Raw genomic sequence first — 20,223 nt, forward strand, 5'->3', positions numbered from 1 at the left:
AAAAATCGATTTTTTTGTATATTTGCAACTCAATGTAAATAAATCACCAGCAAATTTTCAGACAGAATGTACAGAGTTGCAATGAGACATTCAACTTCAAGAGAAGTTTGGTCATGTCTTTTAACTAGAATTTCTTAAGACCTGTCTTAACAGAGGAAAATCTCCCTCCCTTCACAATCAGACCTCATTCATGTCATTTTTTGGCACTACCTACATTTGTGAATAGTTATTTTCAAGAATTAAGTGCAAGAAGACTAATATTTCTTTGAAAATCTCTGCTGAAAACCTTGAAAACTCACTAAGAATTGTAACCACTTTCACTGAACTAGATATTGATTAATTAGTTTCATAAAAACAGGGTCAAATATCCCACTAGTTTTATGTTTTTGTTGCTGTTTTTTGTGTTTTAATTAAAAATACATTAAAAATGACAATATACATAAGTATAACTATACTATACATTATAATATATATATACATATATAATATATATAATACATATATAATGTATATATATATACATTATGCAGCTCAAGACAATTCCTGTTCTCCAAATTTAATAAACGTTGCTTGTTTTGAATTCTGTGAAAACTATGCTGTTTGATGTACAGTGGCAATTTTATGCTATTATACTTTTTATTTAATATGCAGTAGTAATTCCATAAATAAAGCTGCATTAGGTTAATGCAGCTCAGATATCAATTATGCTCTCTCATTCTGTGATAAGATAATTAGACAAAACCAAAATGCACAGCTTCTTTGGCCTAAGTTCTACAACTCCTGCATATTCCCATTGTTAATTAAAAACCACTGATTTCTGCTATTCTACCTACAAAGTAAATGCTGCCTGAAATACAAGACTGTAATATTTGTGTGCAGTACTTACATACTAGTAATAGATTTGTGCTAATGAAAACAGCTAGCAATAAACACCTTGGCAAGGTAATTATAACACTCACTGCACATTTTTAAAAAATCCTGGAGGGATGCTAAAGTCATAAAGCATTGGCAGCTGAAAAAAATACGACCCCTGTTTTGGCACATAAGTAGGTATATGACTAATACAAAGGCAGTTCATGCAAAATATTAGGAAGAACAGTTATAAAGAAGATCAAATAATAGGAAAAGAACAAAAGAAAACATATTCTAACATTGACTAAAATTATTTCCGTAGCTCTGCTGTGCCATGTATGTTAACTTCAAACGTGTTATCAATTTCTGACACGTTTCACTTTTTTCTACCCCACTCAACTACACAGCTGCAATAATCTTTCATAATTAATAATTACAGTAATAATTTTAATACAGCACACTCCTTATCAAGGACATTGGCCTGATAAAATTGAAGAGCACAGTATAGGGGACCTACCTTAATTTCTTACCAGAACAGTCCCAACAAAGAGCAATCAGAGGAAAGTATGCAGCTACTAATACTATTTTATGCTCTGAAAATAACCACAATCTGCAAAAAGAGGAAGAGACTACCAATTTAATCTGTACTGTATGCTGAACTTCGTCTGCATGGATGCACCAGATATTGCTCAGCTTCATATCATGAGCTGTCATCCCAGAAGTAGAGAAGAACACAAATGACACAAAATGTTTTCAAAAATCATTCTTTCCACACTAACATTTGAAAACTATTTGCTGATAATTTCCCTTGTAATTTATTGCACACAACAAAAGCCAAGAAGCTTATTTCTATGAAGGAAAAAAGTGAATGTTCTGCATGAAATAATGACAAATTGAATCTTAGACCTACGTGACATACATCCAGATCCTCCTAAGACAAGGCATGCATTCAGGAGTTTTATCTTTCAAGAACTTCATTGAAAATTAGCCCAAGTAAGATCAGAGGTCATCCTTTAGTCCATCTCTTGTAGTTCAAAATATTTTAAACAATGATTTTGAATAAGATATTTGAGATGACATCTTGTGAGTAACATCTCTTTCCTTGTGCCTGCTGATTTAAATGATTCATTCTGATTCAACAACTTATCATGTGGATGATTTGCAGGGGTTTCTGAGGTTACTCACTGTCTTCTACTTCTCGAAAACCCTGCAAGTCTATTGCCTGCCTATGAAAAAGTAATTCATTAGGTATGCAAGCAAATTTCTGAAAAATCATCCCAGCAATTCCATTTTATTATGGTGACAAATGAAATGAATGCATCTTCTATTTAAATCTTCATCATTTGGTGATGTTAAACTTGTCAGGTGCAGTAAATAGCTTTCCTTTTATTTATGTGAATTATTTCTAAATATTCTCTCTAATGTTTACACTGTGGCATATGTTGGCAAATGATTTTTTTTTTTAATGACAAACCATCTACAGTCTCAGAACAAAGCTGTTGTTATGGTCACTGTAGTTACAAGATATTGCACTAGTTTCACAACACATTAAATTAATCATGGAATCTGGCTGCTGACTCAAGAAATAATCATATTTAAAGACTCCATAACTGAGACATCAGTAAGCTTTGCCACTGTCAACATTTTTACTTAAATTGTGCTTCCACTCAGCTGATACTCAGAGAAATCTTTTGCTTTCCACTATTTTTTTTAACATGGAAAGTCAATGATCATCAGTTCTCTATCTCCTTCTTTTTAAATATTTTAATAAATTTTAAAAGCAATGAGTGTTGTGCTAATAACAATAATCCTCAATTATTTTATGAAATGTGGCATTTGCTTATTTTATTTATAGGAAAACTATGTTACTTTTAAAATTATATTCCTAAATACTTCAAGTACTTATCGAGATGCATTATTTTCCAGGATTTACTTTCACCTAGATGACAGACCTTCCTCAACACACCTGATTTATCTAATCTCTTTCTGATGCCTGTGATAGCAGATGGAAATCTACCAAGTTTACCAGCTAAGAAATCAGTATTTTTCACACAGTTACATTTATATTATAATTGCTACTTTACCACAAATACAGAGTAAATTCAGTTCTGTAACACACAGAACTAACACTGTAGTCTATTTCAGTTCACACTTTCTTACCGCTGTGCTGTCACAAAACAAGAGTTCTACTGGCCTGTAGTTCCCTGGGCACTCTTTTCTGTCTTTCTTAAAAATGGGGGTGACATTTCCCTTTCTCCAGTCAACAAGGACTGACAGCCACAACTTTTCATGATTTATGATGGAGAACGATTTATGGCTACTTTTAAAACCATATTAAACTGGACATTTTTATCGCTCAGTTGAGGACAACGTGTGAATTTACAGGGACTTTACAATTTCTTCAGTCATTAAAATTAGTTACTTAACTAACTGAAATAAGATACTTATAGGGACAAAGTTATTTTGAAGGCTCACAATGAAAAAAAATATTAGCAAGTCTGCTAATATTCAAAGTATATTCAGATACCAGATTAAATTCTGGTGTTTTTCCTACTAGTATTTTGGCAAGCTCTAAACGTAAGTCATATAACAAATCTGCTAGCAGGCTAACTACCAAATGTAGCAGCATCACCCAGTAGATTTACCAGAATATTTTCACCTGACACTCTACCTTCTTGATAGCTAAGCAGCTGATTATTGTTTTATTGAATTCCTTAAACTGTATTTTATCTGCATTATTTTATAGGGGCTTTTTTGGAGAAGTTTATTTTGTGGAACAAAGTGACAAAGAAGCATGCTTGTTTCTGAAGTCACAGAATCAACAGAATACCAGATCTCCAACTTTCTTAATATATCATACTATACACTGTGCCATTCCTACACCACACCTAAATTGTTACCTATATTTAGTAGCAAAATGAGTATGAACATCTACATTTGAACTTTAACAGTGTCTTTCACACTATTAACTACTCAATGAAGCAGACAATGTGAGGCAGCTAGAATTCAGACCTGAAAATTTTGGGGATGCAATGGGATTTTCTGGGCATGTATATGCTGCAGGTGAAACAAAGCCTTATGGCAAATGTTACTAATAGTTTAAATACTATGCAAATCTGTCCTTCATATTAATTTCTCCCATCTTGAAGGCTCTGTGCAGTTTGCACTATCAGTATTTGTGTTCAACTTTGAATACAGTCACCTCACCTTACAGTACAGGAACAGCTTCTTCTACCCTCTGTGCAAGAAAATGTCTATAGCACAGTCTGTCACACTGATACACCATTAACTTCCTCTTCTGTCATGACACAGTGAAAATCTTACTTAAAAATGTTTTTACAACTTCAGAAAACAATAATTCTCACTTGTCCTAATTCTTAATTCTAAATTCTAATTCTAAAGAATTAAGAGGAGCTCTTTCACTGCACAGCAGTGCTCTGTTTTCAGTATCAACAAGGTTCCAGGTTGCCAGTACCTAACTACCCTGTTTCTCACTATGAATAAAACTAATATTTTAGCATCACTTGTCAATACTCGTGACTCGAGACAGTCACAAGTCTCATCATCTCCAGAAACGATTCCTCTCTTGCTTGCATTAGTAGCACTTAGTTAAAATGCCACTCAAGTGCAAAATAAGGCTCAGGTCAATTACACACAGCTTATGTTTTAAAGGACCCATTTAGACCTCACCTTTACTAGTGCATATGTCAATTCCTATTATCCTCATAGTATACAAGACCAGAATCTGCCAAGCAGAGTGCATATTCTTACGAAATCATTCCCCATTTCAACTCGTAAGTTACTTCCCTGCTAAAGAATTTCTGAATGAATTTATAAACAGGAAATTCATCTACCCAAGCCTCTTCTATTTTACCAGTGTGTAATCAACTAATATTTTACCATCTCCTCTCCTATTTACACTGTTCAAACTCTAAACATTTACTTAACAGCTGACTGGTCACAAATCATCACAGATCTCTTCTTAAGAAGACCTTGAAACTTTTCCATTGCCTTGGATTCATGCTGTTAATTTAACAACTGTTCCAGAGTTTAAAGTTTGGTTTAACAATGTTGATGCTAGAGAAAGTAACTAGATGGCATTCATAAACATAATAGGTAATTAATTAATTTTGAGACCCCATCCAGGATTCATGCCAGAGTTGAAGAGGAACATCTCTAAGGTGAATACTACTGCAGAGATAATCTCTGCAATATATAATTTGCTGAAATAATATCTTTTAAGAATTCTCTATAATAACTTTTTTTCCCTTGAATAATAAAACCTGGCCAAAAAATGAATTGGTTAAAAAAAATTACAATTTACTTCCGTAAGACCAAAGAAACAATTATTCCTGGATTGGATACATCACAAAAAATCAAATTTTTTGTGCTACTCTCAGTTGATGGGGGACGAAAGAGAAGGAGAGACAAACGAGATCATCTGGAAAGATGACTCTCAACTTACACAGTGAAGAGGAAGGAGTGGAGTGGGAGAACTCAGACTCAAGTGAATGACTCTGTGAGTTTTTATTTTTCATGGACTTGCCCGCTGAATTCATGGAAAGAAACACAACATATGAACAAACAAAGATGAAGAGGTAGAGTGTGATCAGAATCCTCATCAGACACTGGCAGCAGGAGAGGCCGCTGGGGCATGGCAAGGATGGTGACCACTGAGATGAAGAAGCAATGGAAGAAGAGAGGTGGTGGGTGGAATATAAATTCTCCATGTCACCCTCCTTTGTGAGAGCTGTATGAGGGTCAAGCAGATGTAAAGGAAAAGAAAGAGAAGGCCAAGAAAAAAAAAAAAAAAGGAATAATTTAATTACATGCAACAAGAACTCATAAAACTTTTGAGCACAGAATGTTTATGATGCACTTCTGGGAAGAAGTGAGGGTTTTAAAGAACAGCGGTAAAGGGCATAGCCATAAATGACTCTGTTCAGATGCCAGTACAGATTTAGCCTTCTGTCCAGAACTGGGATATACGGGGTTATGAAAGATCTTAAAAAATAATAATTCTTAGAATTTTAAAGGTTTTTCTCACAAAAGCATGCTCCAAGTAGTTTACATTCATTTCTTTCCCTGGTTAAAAAAACACGAAAATGCAAACGTGCACAAAAGAGGTGTAAAATGAAATAAATTAGCAAAATATCTGAAATTACATACTTCTAAAAGGTTAATGTTTTGAAATTGTGTACCTTTTAGATTTATCAAGAGGCACAAACTAGCCAGAATTTATCTAATCTGTAAGTGCTCTAGTCCTCAGCAATTCTGTCCACTGGAAATCATCTATTGTACAAGCATTTCCATGAATTCACTAACAGCAGCAAAACAATACCAAGGGAAATCTACCTTTCCTGACCAAGATAAATTAAACAGCTCACCCTTGCATAAGTTTGCAAGCATTGTTGGCAAAAGTAATGAGGATATTCTACAGCACTAATGAAAAAATAAAAAAATCAAAAAAATCAATCTTCTATCAAAAAGATGCAGGCAAAGGATTCCAGTCTCATTAACAGAGGAAGTAGAAATCCCTCAAGAAATCCTCAAAAAAAGCATTGACTATAGCCCATTTTTCATTATGCTGTTTCTGCCCAGTCCTATCCTTATATTAAGGATTACTGTCATGCATATAAGCATGAATAAAGAATCTGAACTATAGATTCAATTTCAGTCTCAAATTACAGAATCACAGAATGTCAGGAATTGCAAGGGACCTGGAAAGATCACCCAGTCCAATCCTCCTGCCGGAGCAGGAACACCTGGATCAGGTCACACAGCAACAGGTTCAGGCAGGTCTCGAACGCCTCTAGAAAAGGAGACCTCACAACCTCTCTGGGCAGCCTGTTTCAGTGTTCTTTCACCCTCACCACGAAGAAGATTTTTCTCATACTAACGTGGAACCTCTCTGAATCTATTAAAATTCACCAATAGTTGCCAAATACTATTTCCAATTAAAGAAATGTTCTGTTTCTAAAGATGTAAGTACATATGTAAGAAAAAGGTACAGACATGAAGATGCTCAATGCTATTTGAGAGAAAACCTGTGTGAAACTTAGATGAAAAACAAGCCTGAATACAGTTTTCAGGGTAAGGATGCCTTCAAATGTTAAAAAACAGTGATATCCTGATGTGATATCCTGATGTATATATTCCCTGAAAATTGAGATAAGAATCTGCCCCTGAAGACAAATTTATAACATTTTATATTACTAAATTGCTTTCTTTTTCTTTCTTTCTTTCTTTTTTTCTTTTTTTCTTTTTTTCTTTCTTTCTTTCTTTCTTTCTTAATCATAACAGAATCAGTTATCTGAGAGAATTCCCTCTGTTACTTCTGTGATCCCTATCACTTCAATCTAGCTGCAGCTTTTGTCACTGTTGTCCTAGAAAAACCTACATCCAGAAGTCAAGCGTGGTGTAAGACAGTATCTTTCCTCACAGTCCTGGCTAAAGTATATACTTTGAGCTTCTAGCAGGCAAGAATAACTATTCCCTGAATCATTCTAGAAATTAGACTGCTAGCTTTAATTCAAAATAAAACATTCTGAAAAGCAACTTGTCTTTTGAAAGCTAGAAAGAATGGAAATGTCAGAGAAATACTATAGTGAAAAACAAGCAAGCTTACAAACAATTAATGTCAAGGAGATTAAACTTTTGTTTTTAAATAACAGAAAAATAAATCCCTATAAAATGAGCACACAATGTTTGAATGAACAGGGCAGTGGTATGCCCAAGTATTAGGGCATGGACTCAATGCCAAAACAGCTGCACTGCTGTATAAGATCACTGCGATCATTCCAGATGTTACAGGTCACACTGTCATTCTTTGTGAGGAGAAAGCATCTCACCTTCCCACCACAGCAGATGAAGAATAACAGCATCCTACTGTTTTCTCTTTTGCAAGCATACTAACATCTTTCAGCCTTTTGTAATCTCCAGAAAAGATACAATGCAATACTCATTCCAGAGTACAGTCTCAAATCCTCTTACTAGTTCATCTGCTTATTGCTCTTTCTTTCACTACTGCAAATAATGGATCAGGAACCTAAAAAAGTACAAAACTTCTTTAGTTCATCTTACATCACTTATTAAGATTTTGTCCCTCAGACTTGTGATTATACACAAAATCCTTCTTTCCTGTTTTGAAAATGAAGCATATTATAGCCATCCAATCACTCCTAATTGTGATAATATAAAATTAAATCTAAGAATTAGGCAAAATATACTCATCGTTGTTGTGTTTTTGTTTTTTTTTTTTTAATTGCTTTTGAGACCTATTTCTGCATGCTAATCAAAATTTTGCAGATAAAAGTTTTGCAGTTATATCACCAAGTGGGGGCCCTGTAATTAAGATGTTCATTTAATGAAGTTAGCTGGTAAACTACAGACAGTGGTTTGAGGGAAGCCATACTAAGTGCTATGACTAAAAGTAAATCACACTGTGTTTTCCTCTGCATCAGCTGCACATACCTGTAATTGTTCTCCAAGTCAACACTTTGCATTAACTCAGATCACTATTAGCAGGCTGCTATTTAAAGTGAGTGGGTACTGGCCACTAACATGCCCAAGATTTTGTTGAAGTGGAAGTGAAATGATTCATTAAAACTCTGGAAACCAAGTGCAATATCACTGACTTAACTAGAGCTAAATACAGTTTAATGTAAGTCACAATTTGCAGCTGCATTGCTCGTAGCAGTGGATAAAAATATGTCCACCAAAAGAAAGTCATTGTCAACTATGCAAAAGTTGAGAAATTTATATCAGTGTGTAACACAGCAGAAATTGACTATACACCAGCTGAGCTCTTCAGCTTTTCCCTAAGCAGTCCTAAGAGCAGCAGCAGAAGCAACACTTTAAGCTGCCATAGGCTTGCTTTGCTTTCCTCTGCAAGCTGCCATGATGTAAATGACCAACAAATTCCACACGCACCATCATATAAAAATCTTCACTTTCAATACTGCATTCATGCTTCAGATATTTTTTACATCTCTTCCCCATTGTCAATGCAAATGGTATCTATTATATGTTGGATACTAAAGTAATGCTCAGGGTCACTTATTTTATCTCTAAAAGGTAGATGAACGACTGACATGAAAAAGATAATTCTTTATATGTCAATAAAATAAGTATAAAAAACACATTGTAAATAACTAATCCATAAAATGGATATAAGGATTTGCAAAGGTCATGACAATTCTGAAGACACTTCAGTTTTCAAACAATCAACTAATATTTTCCACTAAAGAGTAATAGAACAGTGAAATTAAGTGAATGTGAAAGTCAAGAAGTATATTTAAAACACAGGCTTTTCACTACTTACATAGTGAAAGCATCCCAATGAAATGTATCTGACCTATGCTGAAATAACAGCTAATAGTAGTTTCTAATTTCTCTGCATGTAGTTTTCCTATGATTGAAGCAAAAATAAGTAAAAGCTTCATGCATTGGAGAAGGAATTTGACAAGTGAGAGCCTGAAAATCAAAATTTATACTTGTGATCACTCTTTAGAATTTCACGAGTAAGTGAAACCGTGTAAAATCTACACAGCCAAATATTACTGCAGAGGAAGTTTCTGAAATAACTACAAATAACTGCTTTTCTTATCCTGCTGTACTCTTGGCTGTTGGTTAACCAATATAACAAATGGGTACGCAAACTTTTGTGTTCATATGAGAATACTTTTCACATACATTACGAGTCCATTTTTTTCAAGAACTGTCAGTCTGTTCAATGAAACTTACAGTAAATGGAATAAGAGTGTGACTTTGAGCTACGGAAGACTCTCATCATAGTAATATCAAGTATTTCTAAATAGAATTTACACATTTTTGTTTCTACTCTTTGCACAATTAGGAAATAACTCCATACATAAAAGGTGTGTGATCTTAAAATAGCCTAGAAGAAATCAGCAACCTACAATTAATAGTGGATATTTTAAACATTTTAATAATCTAAGTAACTTCTCATTTTATTAACCTCTTCATAAATAGTATGTTGCAACTATCTAGATCCTACTGCTTGAATTTCTGTTTTCAAAACAGAACAATTTGTTTTCTTATTATCTTTTTAAAAACCTTCTAAACATCCTGCAGCATACATACTGTCATCTAGAAAGGTTGTCCTTTGCTGCTTCTCTATGGAATATTTCTGGGTTTGTTTGTTGGTCTTGTATTTGTGCAGAAACCCTCAGAAATATAAAACAGGTCTAATGTGTAAGCCTGTACAGAACATAGACTTACTCTTCTGCCACTGTGCATTTCCTCATACTCATTAGTGGAAGATAACCAAGGGAGCAATAAGAATACATGAAATGTCATCTTTTTCTGAGCATATCAGAAAGAGAAGAAACCTAGTTAGTAAATATTTCAATACATTCTGGATATAGAATAAGTTTTGCCCAGGAGATACCATCTTGGTCTTTATTTTGCTCTTCCCTTATAGGGCACAGGGAAGGAATTAGCACTTCTAATGCTGCTATTCCTGACCCTCTGGTACACAAACTTTGCAGTAACAGAATAGTGGACTTGTATCTCCATGAATTCTTTAAATTTCTGTTATTGATTCTTCTCAAGTATCTGAAACATAAGAACTCACTCTGCATAATAAAATATATGCTATACGAACCCCGGATATTATTTGATAGCACATGCAAGGCGAGCGGAATTCAGATGTGCTTGCCTTTAGAAACTGAAAATGTATCATTTCCAAAATAACCAAAGAAATTATTTACTTACAACATGAAGAACACACAATGTTGCCATGTAAATGATACTCATTTGAACTGTCAGTCAGACAGTGGTGTCTCTCAATGAATAAATTGTCCTATATTGTATTCCTCATTTAATATTTGATTAGCAAACATCAATGAATCCTAAAACAGTATGCTATCAATGTATTAATCTGGCAATACTGGTATTTCCTTATGAACCATGGATAGCACCTGTACTACAAAACAGAAATTGAGTACTAGACATTTGTGATACAATTCTAAATACTTTATGACTGGATCTCTTCTAAATTCTAAAATGCTCTCATACTCTTCTGAGACAAATGAAGGCCTTGGGTGGATTCAAGCCTGTATTTTAAGGTGCAATTTGCTAATACATACTGTTAACAAGGATTCCTAAGGGAATCACACAGCTTACAACATTAAGCAATCCCCATACTATATAATGATTAACTAAGATTTCCCTTTTCTATTCCCTGTATTTCTTTTTACTACCATCTGTGGCTTGCATTTCACTTTTATTTGTAACATTTTTCTTAGAGGCTGAAAAACAATCATTTCTGTGAACCAGTGAAACACAAACTCCATATCCAGTTTGAAAAAAAATGTTATTAAATAGAGTAATGACAAAATGTAATATTTAGTGGGAAAAAAAACACAAACAAAACAAAAAAAACCCAACAATTTCTGTGAAGTTACAGAATTAATTATATGGGAAAGTAGTTGGTTTTCCTTTTTTGAAGAATGAAAGAATATTAAAATAACTAAATGGCCAGAACAAAAGAGGAATATGAAGAAACACTGGCATCTGAACAGAATAAAAATTAAAATAGTGACCTCAACAAACAAACAAACAAAAATCTACAAAAATTGAATATCCAAACCAAATGCATGTTAGAAATGCATGCTATATTCTTCATCTGCTACCACCACTACTAGAATCAATATTTTAGCTAATAAGCCTTAATTTCATGTTCTTCATTTCAAAATGTCCAGTCAAATGACATTTGGAGAACTGAAAATCCAGTGACAAGTCTGAAACATATCAGAAGTAATGAAGAATGTAAAGATAGCTTCATTTAAAAAAGAAAAATAGTATCTTCTTTTATGATTCATTAGGAGTTTTGTGTTTAATAACCTAATGAAGTACATGTTACTGCTTCTCCAAATATTTCAAGCTTAAAATCATACCTTTCACATCTTCATCTTCAATGGTTGTATTGGAACTCTCTGTGGACTCCTGTTGGGAAGTAAATATAAGCAGAATGTATAAAAGAAGCCAAGACTTATCTGTGAGCCTTCGCAAATTACAGTTAGTTACAGATATCATGCAAAGCCTGGAAGCAGAATGGGATGTAGTTCACAGACAAATGGTCACACACCGATTGAGACAATGTCACCTTAAACTGATGTAAAACATTGTCTCTGACTACAAAAGGGAACATAATAAATACATTTCCTGCTGTCTAGTGCTTTTACTTCACAGGAATGTAAAGGAAGTGTTTTTTTTCTTTAACATCCAGCTGTACAAAATCCTTCTGAAATGTTAGATGAATTACTTCAGCCAAGTTAGAGGAGAGCTTGCCATTTTAACTGATTAATCAGTGATTAAACAACTATGTAAAGTAAGTCATTTTTTGTTCCAGTTTTTAAATATGCAGTCTTCTTCATGCTGCATATCAAAATTGTTTTTCCACTCACAAGACATACGCAATGTACATTACAACAAAGTCTGGGAGTGATGTTAAGAAAACCAGATATTTCTGTCACTTTTATATTGTGATTGAAAAAAATCAAAGGAGATAGAGAAATGGTAAATTTACAATAACAATTGGAGAAACTGAACAATCTGTCAAGCAGCCATTCAGAGAAATGACTCACCTATCAGATAGTCTAATTTAAACCTCCACGCTGTTAAAACGGCAAGAATACTGCATATCTCAGTCTTTCATGAATTACAAGATACATGAACTAATACAGATGAATTCAACAGGGCGTTGTCAAATCTAATAGGCAAATAGTTTTAGAAAGCATGATAGTTTTTAAAGTTGTTTTTTTATCTGTACTCTTTTTTTGAAAAGTACAATCAGCATTTTTTTTCTTCTTTTAATCCACAGCTCAATAGCAAAAGGGATTAACTGGGTTATTTGATATTGAAAGACGGACACCAGAGATGGAATTGTATATAACTCTTTAAACAATTTTGCAGTTAAGTAATTAAACAAGACTTTGACAGTGCCCTTTATTTGCTAGCTCCTCACAAGGCTGAGAAGAAAGAATGTTCCTATAGTTAATGAATTACTTAGACCTTAAAAAACAAAATGTATGTGCATCCATAAACAAAACTACATGAATCAATTCACACACAAACAAAATCGAACAAGTCACCATGCTTTTCTGGTACTAGCTGGTGTTAGACATTTCACTCTACACAGATGTATCATGCTCTTTCACTTCAAGTATTAGATATTGATGAGTAAACAAAAACCCCACACGAGTACAAGCTGTGAACACCATGCACAAGCTCACACGGCAGATGTAGCCTGTAATATTGAAGCATCCACTCCAGTTGCCGTACTATAATGAACAGACTTTCGCAAAAATTTAGGAGAAACTCTCCAAATTAAGTGGTTTGTTTGTCTGCTGTGACATTTTGGGACATGAAGTATTTTATTTGCTATGATTAAATAATAAAGACAAGTAGATGTAGTCACGCCAATATTTTGTTTCCTTCTGGTCTTTAGTGGACTTCAGCAAAAAAGCTTAGATTAGAATTCAAACACAGGCTGTTTGTTGTCTTTGAGTTAAAACTTGGGGAGCTGAAAAAGCAGTAACATGAAAACAAAAGCTCGAAGTTCTACAGAGGTACACAAAGGAACGCAGTATACAAGCACAATACACACCATCAGCATCGTCATGCTTGAAAATGTCTGCATGCGTTATTTTTTCACTCAGATTCAATCCTTCTCTCATAAAGAAATCACAAGTAGTTAGACTAGATGGACGAAATGACAATTCTTTATACCAGCACTGTAAACAGTGAAATTTTTGTTGAAATTTTTGTTCCTGCAAAGAACATTTTTGCAGGAACATATGTTATGTTCAAATGAATGATATTGCCTGGCCCTTTTCAAGTCCATGCATGGAAAAAAACAAAACAAACAACAAAAAAAACCCCACAGAAAATAAACCACATGTTTCAGGAATCAGCTACCAAACACAAATGTCACAATACACACACACAAAAAGAAAGCAGCAGGAAGAAAAAAATGAATAAAAAGTAAGACCTCTTCATCACTTGAAATGTTAATTTGTTTGGAAACAGCTCAGCGATGTTACGGAAGAAAACAAAGACCTGCACAAAAGGCACGTCACAACATGATATATAGGCATGCTGAGAAAAAACAGATGGGATAAACTGAAATTATATCTTTATCTAAGAAGACAACTGCACATGAAACTTGTTGGTATAATCTCACCACACTCTGAGAACAACGTTCTTTTTTTTTCCTCTTAACTTAGAAAGGAGAATTTTCAGCTGAAATACACAGCACATAATGCTGTCTGAGCCTCGCTGCAGAGGGTGCAGAGCTCTGCCAATTGCTACTGACTTCCCTATGAGTTTCAGAACTGCAGCACCCAGCAGAACACACGCAACTGATGGACACAGATGAAACAAGTTCAAGAGACACCGGATGTAATAAATGCAGAAATGAGACTTTCTTCAATAATTTCCTGGAAAACCCTTTTTGCCCTATTCTGCTGTAGAACACTGAATGAATTGTGGGATTTGAAAGGCAAGATGGAGTTGATTCTTTCTGAATACCTTATTTCCATCAGGGTTGTGGATAACTGTAGTTTGGGGCTCCTGAGCAAGAACAAAATAAAGAGAAAAAGAGTTCTCATTGGTAAATACATTCTCATTAGTGTGAGGGATGCAAGAAGAGCCAGCTCAGAAATGCTGAACAGTGACAAGAACTGAAACAACTGTTAACTGTTGCCAGAGAATGAAACTGGATGCCTGTAATATAGACTTCCTCAACAGCAAGCCAGCAAAAAAAGACCATCTCACCTAATGCAGCAGCATGCAGAGACCTTATTCATGACCAGTGCAAGCAGGGCTTTGAAGCTCCTGAGACCTGCAGAGGCTTTTTTTTTTTTTTTCCCCCACAAGGTCACACTAAACTTTGCTCCTTTTCTTGTCTAAACCAGGCCAGACAAGAAGGCCAGGAATGACCTCTTTACTTTAAGCACATTTGCTTGTATTAGTATTAACACAACAGTGATGAAATAAAAATACAGATGGATTGATGAAGATTGTAGGAGCTAAGTAACTCCAAACGCTGCAGTATTTAGGAAAATATACCAATTGCTACCAATTGCTTCCCAGTTGGAGCTGCATAAAGTAAATGAAAGAGATCTTTGCATCACTTTCAACTTAAATTTCCCCAAATCCTTTTCTCTTAACAAAAAAAAAAATATATATATATATATATGTCAAATAATGTTTGAAACAGCAGCTGGCCAGCATACTTTCTGCATGGACCACTGTAAGTGGCCATATCTGAGAACCTACAGACATATACTCATGTATGAAACCTCTTAACTGGCCCTTAACATTACTTCGCAATGTATGCTTCAGATTTAGGGGCACAAAAAAATTAAAGATGAAAAATCTGAATCAACATGTGTGACTTTTGCATGTTTCCAAAGTGATGCATGCAGGCATATGGGAAACCTCACTAAATTAGCTACTCATATATCAACACTTATATTTGTGACCCTTGTGACATGTGCATGCCTTAGAAACAGGAGCTTGCAATAGAATCTGTTACGAACAGCACTGATTGGTAATATGTTCCTAGCAGTGCTTGTTAATGAGTAATGTCTCCCGCAGATTTAAATGCAAGAGAAATAAGCTAGAAAGTTTAGGACTACATGCCTCTAGATTCCAGGGAAGATTTGCAAAGTCCTGCTGAGTCTCAGGAAATATGGAATGAAAATCTGAATAAGGTCTAGTTTACGGTTACCTAGCAATAATCTTGTTGCTGTCCTTGACATCAGTACTTATACTAAGGCAAAAGCAGAGAATATATATATATATATATTTTTTTATTTGGCAGAAGGTTAGCATTAAAAAAATTCAAACAATCATCAGGCAAAATGCTAAGAGCAACATAAAAGCGCATTCTACTCACTTTCTGGCAGAGCATGCAAAAAATTCAACTACAGTTACAAATGCTACGACAATTGCATCCAGCTTCCACATAATGCTTTCTATTAATAAATACGCTGCAACAATGGACTTCCTCACACACAAAAAAAATCACCATAATTCAAACAAAAGGAGTTTTCAAAACCTGTTCTTAGAAAGCAAGCAGGGTAAATGCACGAAAAAGCAAAAAAAGATGGGAGAACAAACAGAAGACAGTAAAAAACTTCAAGATAGCATGAGAAGGAAGATTCCAGGTATACCAGCGCAGGGGTAGGAATATTTTCCTTGGGGCTGGTTACCACGTTCGTTTTGTTGTTTATCTGTAGGTATGCAGAAAATAGAAACAGACAGGCCTTAGAACTCTTAGTAGACACTGTATCTATATCTCTCTGTATAGAACATCTATATACAGATATAGATATCTATATATAGATATAGATATGGAAATAAAGAATCACAGAAAGATGAACTTATGAACTTGAAAGAACACTAACAATAGACCATATACCTAGCTGCAACCCCTCAAAAAAAATTAGCTACGACTTTTCAGATGCACTATATGAAGTTCTGTATACTACATAGAAGATTTTGTCTGTGACACTTAAAAGAACAGAGAGCCTTTAAATAGTATTTAAAAACATTCAAGAAGAGAAAATAATTAATATGGGTTTGAGAAGAGTATTAATTTGTCACTATGACTTCGTATCATGCAACACTATTAAAAAATTGCACTCTACTTTACTTCTTATGTCTTAATTACTAATCACTACCATAAATAATATTTGATTCTTCATAGCTTTTCAGACATCCATAGATTATTTCTATTGTCTTCTGGGAACAAACCTGAATAAATATGACTGATGCTGGAAAGAGACTAGTGTCCCTTCAACTTTTTTTGGTGTTATTTTCTACAAAATAATTGCCAGCTGTGAACTTTGTTAACTAAAGTTTTCTGCAGTCACTGAACAGCAGCCTCTCAATTTTGGTACCATAAACTGAAACATAAGGTTTCACACTACAGTGTCTGTAGTCTTAAGCCACAAATCACTGCAGATCTGCTTAACTTACATCTAGGTCATCACGCTAATTCTCAAGCTTAGTGAAGCATCACCTTTACAAGACTTTTGACTTTTACTTATATAAACTTCCAGTGATGTTAGCAGTAATTGTAAAGTTATCTGATTCTTTAAATCCATTTTTTTAAATTCAGCTTTCATAAATATCATGGTATGAAGAGAACAGAAATATTGAAAATCATGTACCAAGCCACTGTTTACATGCACTAGAAAGCAAGACTTAATTATCGGTAAATTAGTTAGAAATGTGTCACTTTTTCTTTCAAAATTACTAGAAAAAATTTTCATGTATGCTTCCATCATGTTTAATTTTAACAAGAGCAGTCCAAAGCAGCATGCAGAATTGGGTGCATAAACATAAGCCCTGAAAGACTTAGATCCAAAAAATATCTACTGAACCTTTTAATCATAGTGCTCAATAAAAAACGTGCAAAACAAAGAAAAAAAAATTACAAAATTGTTTCCTTAATGAACTGTTGTATAACTTCATCATTTAAAAGAAAAAGCTCTCGTAAACTTCTAAGGTATTTTTTCTTCCAAAAGAAGAAAAAAATGGTTTTCTTTCTGAAACCAATTAGCAAATGAAGATGTGTTATGTAATATATATGAAAAAGCATAAATAAAGAGGAAGTCCTACAATAGGATTGAATAAAGAGAGCCATAACATCTGATTTCTAATTTAAACTACCCAGTGACTCTGTAGCTTCACATGAAGTACTCGGCTTCTCAGCAGTGCAGTGTAGCGCAGTGCTTTGGTTAATTCAAGACACTGCAAGTTAGCACTGCTGGCAAAGTTCACTGAAGTCTATTAATGTCCTCGACAGTTTTTTACTATTATTTTACTTTGGTACAGGTGTGGCAGGTGATTTATTGATAGTATGAATTACGCCTGCAGCTAAGCTGAAGTCTCACACTGAATGTGTCTAGATTATAGAAATGTCAGCAGGGTTTGCATTACCGAATGACAGACTGCAAATTTCCTCACTGTAACAAAGATTGACTTTGAAGAATACAAAACAGCCTAGCTAGTTAATGGCAGGGAATGTTGTTCTTAAACTACAAATTATTTAATAATATTTGTGATAGGGCCCATTTCCCCATGCAGGACAAAAATAAATTTCATTGATTTAAAATTGAAGTTCACATTGCTCTACAGTAGAATGACAAGAAACCAATTTTTCTTTTTAAATAACAGTCTTTCTACAGAAACTGTCATTAAGAGAAAATGTAAGTCATTATTGATCTCCAAGTGTTCACTTTATGTTCCAAGTTAGCTTAGTTATTCCAAGTTAAGTTTCATTTATCTATTCACTCCCACAAACTTTCAGTCATATTTCAGCTATAAGTTGCATGGGTGTCTGAACTCAAGACAGGGAGAGAAAAATACTTTGGTGCATAATTTCACTCACACGGAGAGATATTAGTGAGTATTTCATACATTATTAACTTATCGAGATATTTATGGGGCTGTGAGATTGGTAAAACCTGAACTCCTTACTCAGGAAAAACTTTAAAAAAACACCCCACTACTTCAATAAATGAAAGTTCTCTACAGGAAAGCTATGGAATAGTGAGTACACATAGAACATTGCTTGACAGCATACTGATCTTCTAAAACGAGAAAAAATGTGTATTACGTTGTGTAATTAACAGTTCTTATCTGGCAACAACATAGTCCTTTGAAGACTGCGAACAAAAAGCACTTAACAAAAGGCACAGATGCACATAAAGTAAAAATATGAGAAAAGAAATAATTTCACCAGATTTCATACAGTCCTATTCTGTAGTAGCTTAATAAAAATAAAATAAAATAAGAAATGATATGCCAAACGAATGCTTGCTGTTGAATATATAATGAAAACGGGTTAATCAAATTCCAATTCCAATTTTGCCTGAGTAAGGAGAGCAGGCTTGGGTCCATACTCCCTTGATGAAAGCCCTATAAAAATAAATAATATCCATTACAGCTACTGCTGAAAACTGCAGGAAATATATTCAGAACTTCTTAAAACATAACAAGAATAGATCATTATCAAAAGCAGAAAGAGAAAACAACTAAAAATTAATTATTCTGTATACACAGAACTTTGAAACTTAGAGAGAAAACAGCAACAAGCCTTATACCTTCTCTCTCATAGAATATATACTTGTTCATCTATTAATGGACATTGTGCATTTTGCACTTATTTTAACAGGAGAGGGAAATGATTCCAAAAGGAATAAACAATTTTCATACGAAAAGTTCAATTATACTGATGTGGTTATCTTTTATTTGTTGTGAAGAAGGAAAACTAGTGCATCACTTGTCAAGTGCCACCCTTATAGGTCTGATTGTGGTGCAGGCTGGTGCACGTACATAAATATGCCAACAGCTGAGCATGACTGCAGAATAACTACACATCTTTGGTCAAAATGTTACAAAAATATTTTAAGAAACAAGATCTGCAGCTTGGGGCTTAATCTTTCTAATAGTACTTCTGTAATGAAAAGATAAAACCCACTTCACATTTGAGATACTAAAAATATCGTCACCGCATGTTTCCAGTAATTGTCATTTGGGCACTGTAACCACTGATCCTCTGTCAGTGAAACTCTCCACTCACCACAAGAGCAGACAATTTACCTACATAACTGCATGCCTGCTCAGACCAGAACAGCACTTTTTGCCTTTCAAGGAGAGTTGCACATTCCAGTGAAAGGTGTGGATGAGGAGCATTTGCATCTCTACCTGCGGCAGCAGCACAAGATGCCTGGGATATCACAGCAGATGATCACAGACCTCACAAAAGTCAGAATCAAAACCATAACAAACAGGAATACAGCAGGTTGCCGTGCGCGATCGCAGAGGCCAAATGAATCCATAGCTATAGAGTAGGCTGAGGAGAAAGAAGAGAGGCTGACTGCCAGCTGGGATGTCTTGTGACAAAACTTTGAGCAGTGAAGGAAGTTAGTTGGGAGACTGTAGTACAGAAGGGCTGTGAAATTGTTTTTTGACTCCTAAGCAATTAGTATGGCATCCTGACGTATAGCTGCTCAATTAAAGAGGTTCACTGCGCAGAACAATGTAGTTTGAGTTATGTAATTAATATTATTAGCTTTAAATAAAAGGAGATTTTAAAAATTAATGGAAGGCTATTATAGGATTGCTATTCTGTTACTATTTTTATTTACTAAGGATAGCTGCATTGGCCAATGTTACATCTACTTTTTGTTTGTTTTCATATGTCCCCAGGCAAAATAAATAAATAAATAAACAAATAAGTATCTTGCTTGGAAGAACTGCAGAACAATTCAGTGTGGATGGCATATAGCAACTGCAGGCTTAAAATTCACAAGGTTGTACTGTAAA

At 34.5% G+C, this 20,223-nt stretch overlaps 1 protein-coding gene across 5 annotated transcripts in view; it reads right to left on the minus strand.

The window, feature by feature from the left end:
• CAMK2D (calcium/calmodulin dependent protein kinase II delta) overlaps positions 1–20,223 on the minus strand; it is a 162,514-nt gene that overhangs the window by 14,957 nt on the left and 127,334 nt on the right. For all 5 annotated transcript variants that reach the window (XM_042811644.1, XM_042811642.1, XM_042811645.1 and 2 more), the window contains one exon: positions 11,775–11,823. In XM_042811644.1, coding sequence (XP_042667578.1) covers positions 11,775–11,823 — 49 coding nt within the window. The remainder of the gene's footprint in view (positions 1–11,774; positions 11,824–20,223) is intronic.

Source organism: Centrocercus urophasianus, unplaced genomic scaffold (genome assembly GCF_019232065.1).
Source record: "Centrocercus urophasianus isolate 14NV4802_14NV808 unplaced genomic scaffold, USGS_Curo_1.0 seq_13, whole genome shotgun sequence".
Lineage (NCBI taxonomy): Eukaryota > Metazoa > Chordata > Aves > Galliformes > Phasianidae > Centrocercus > Centrocercus urophasianus.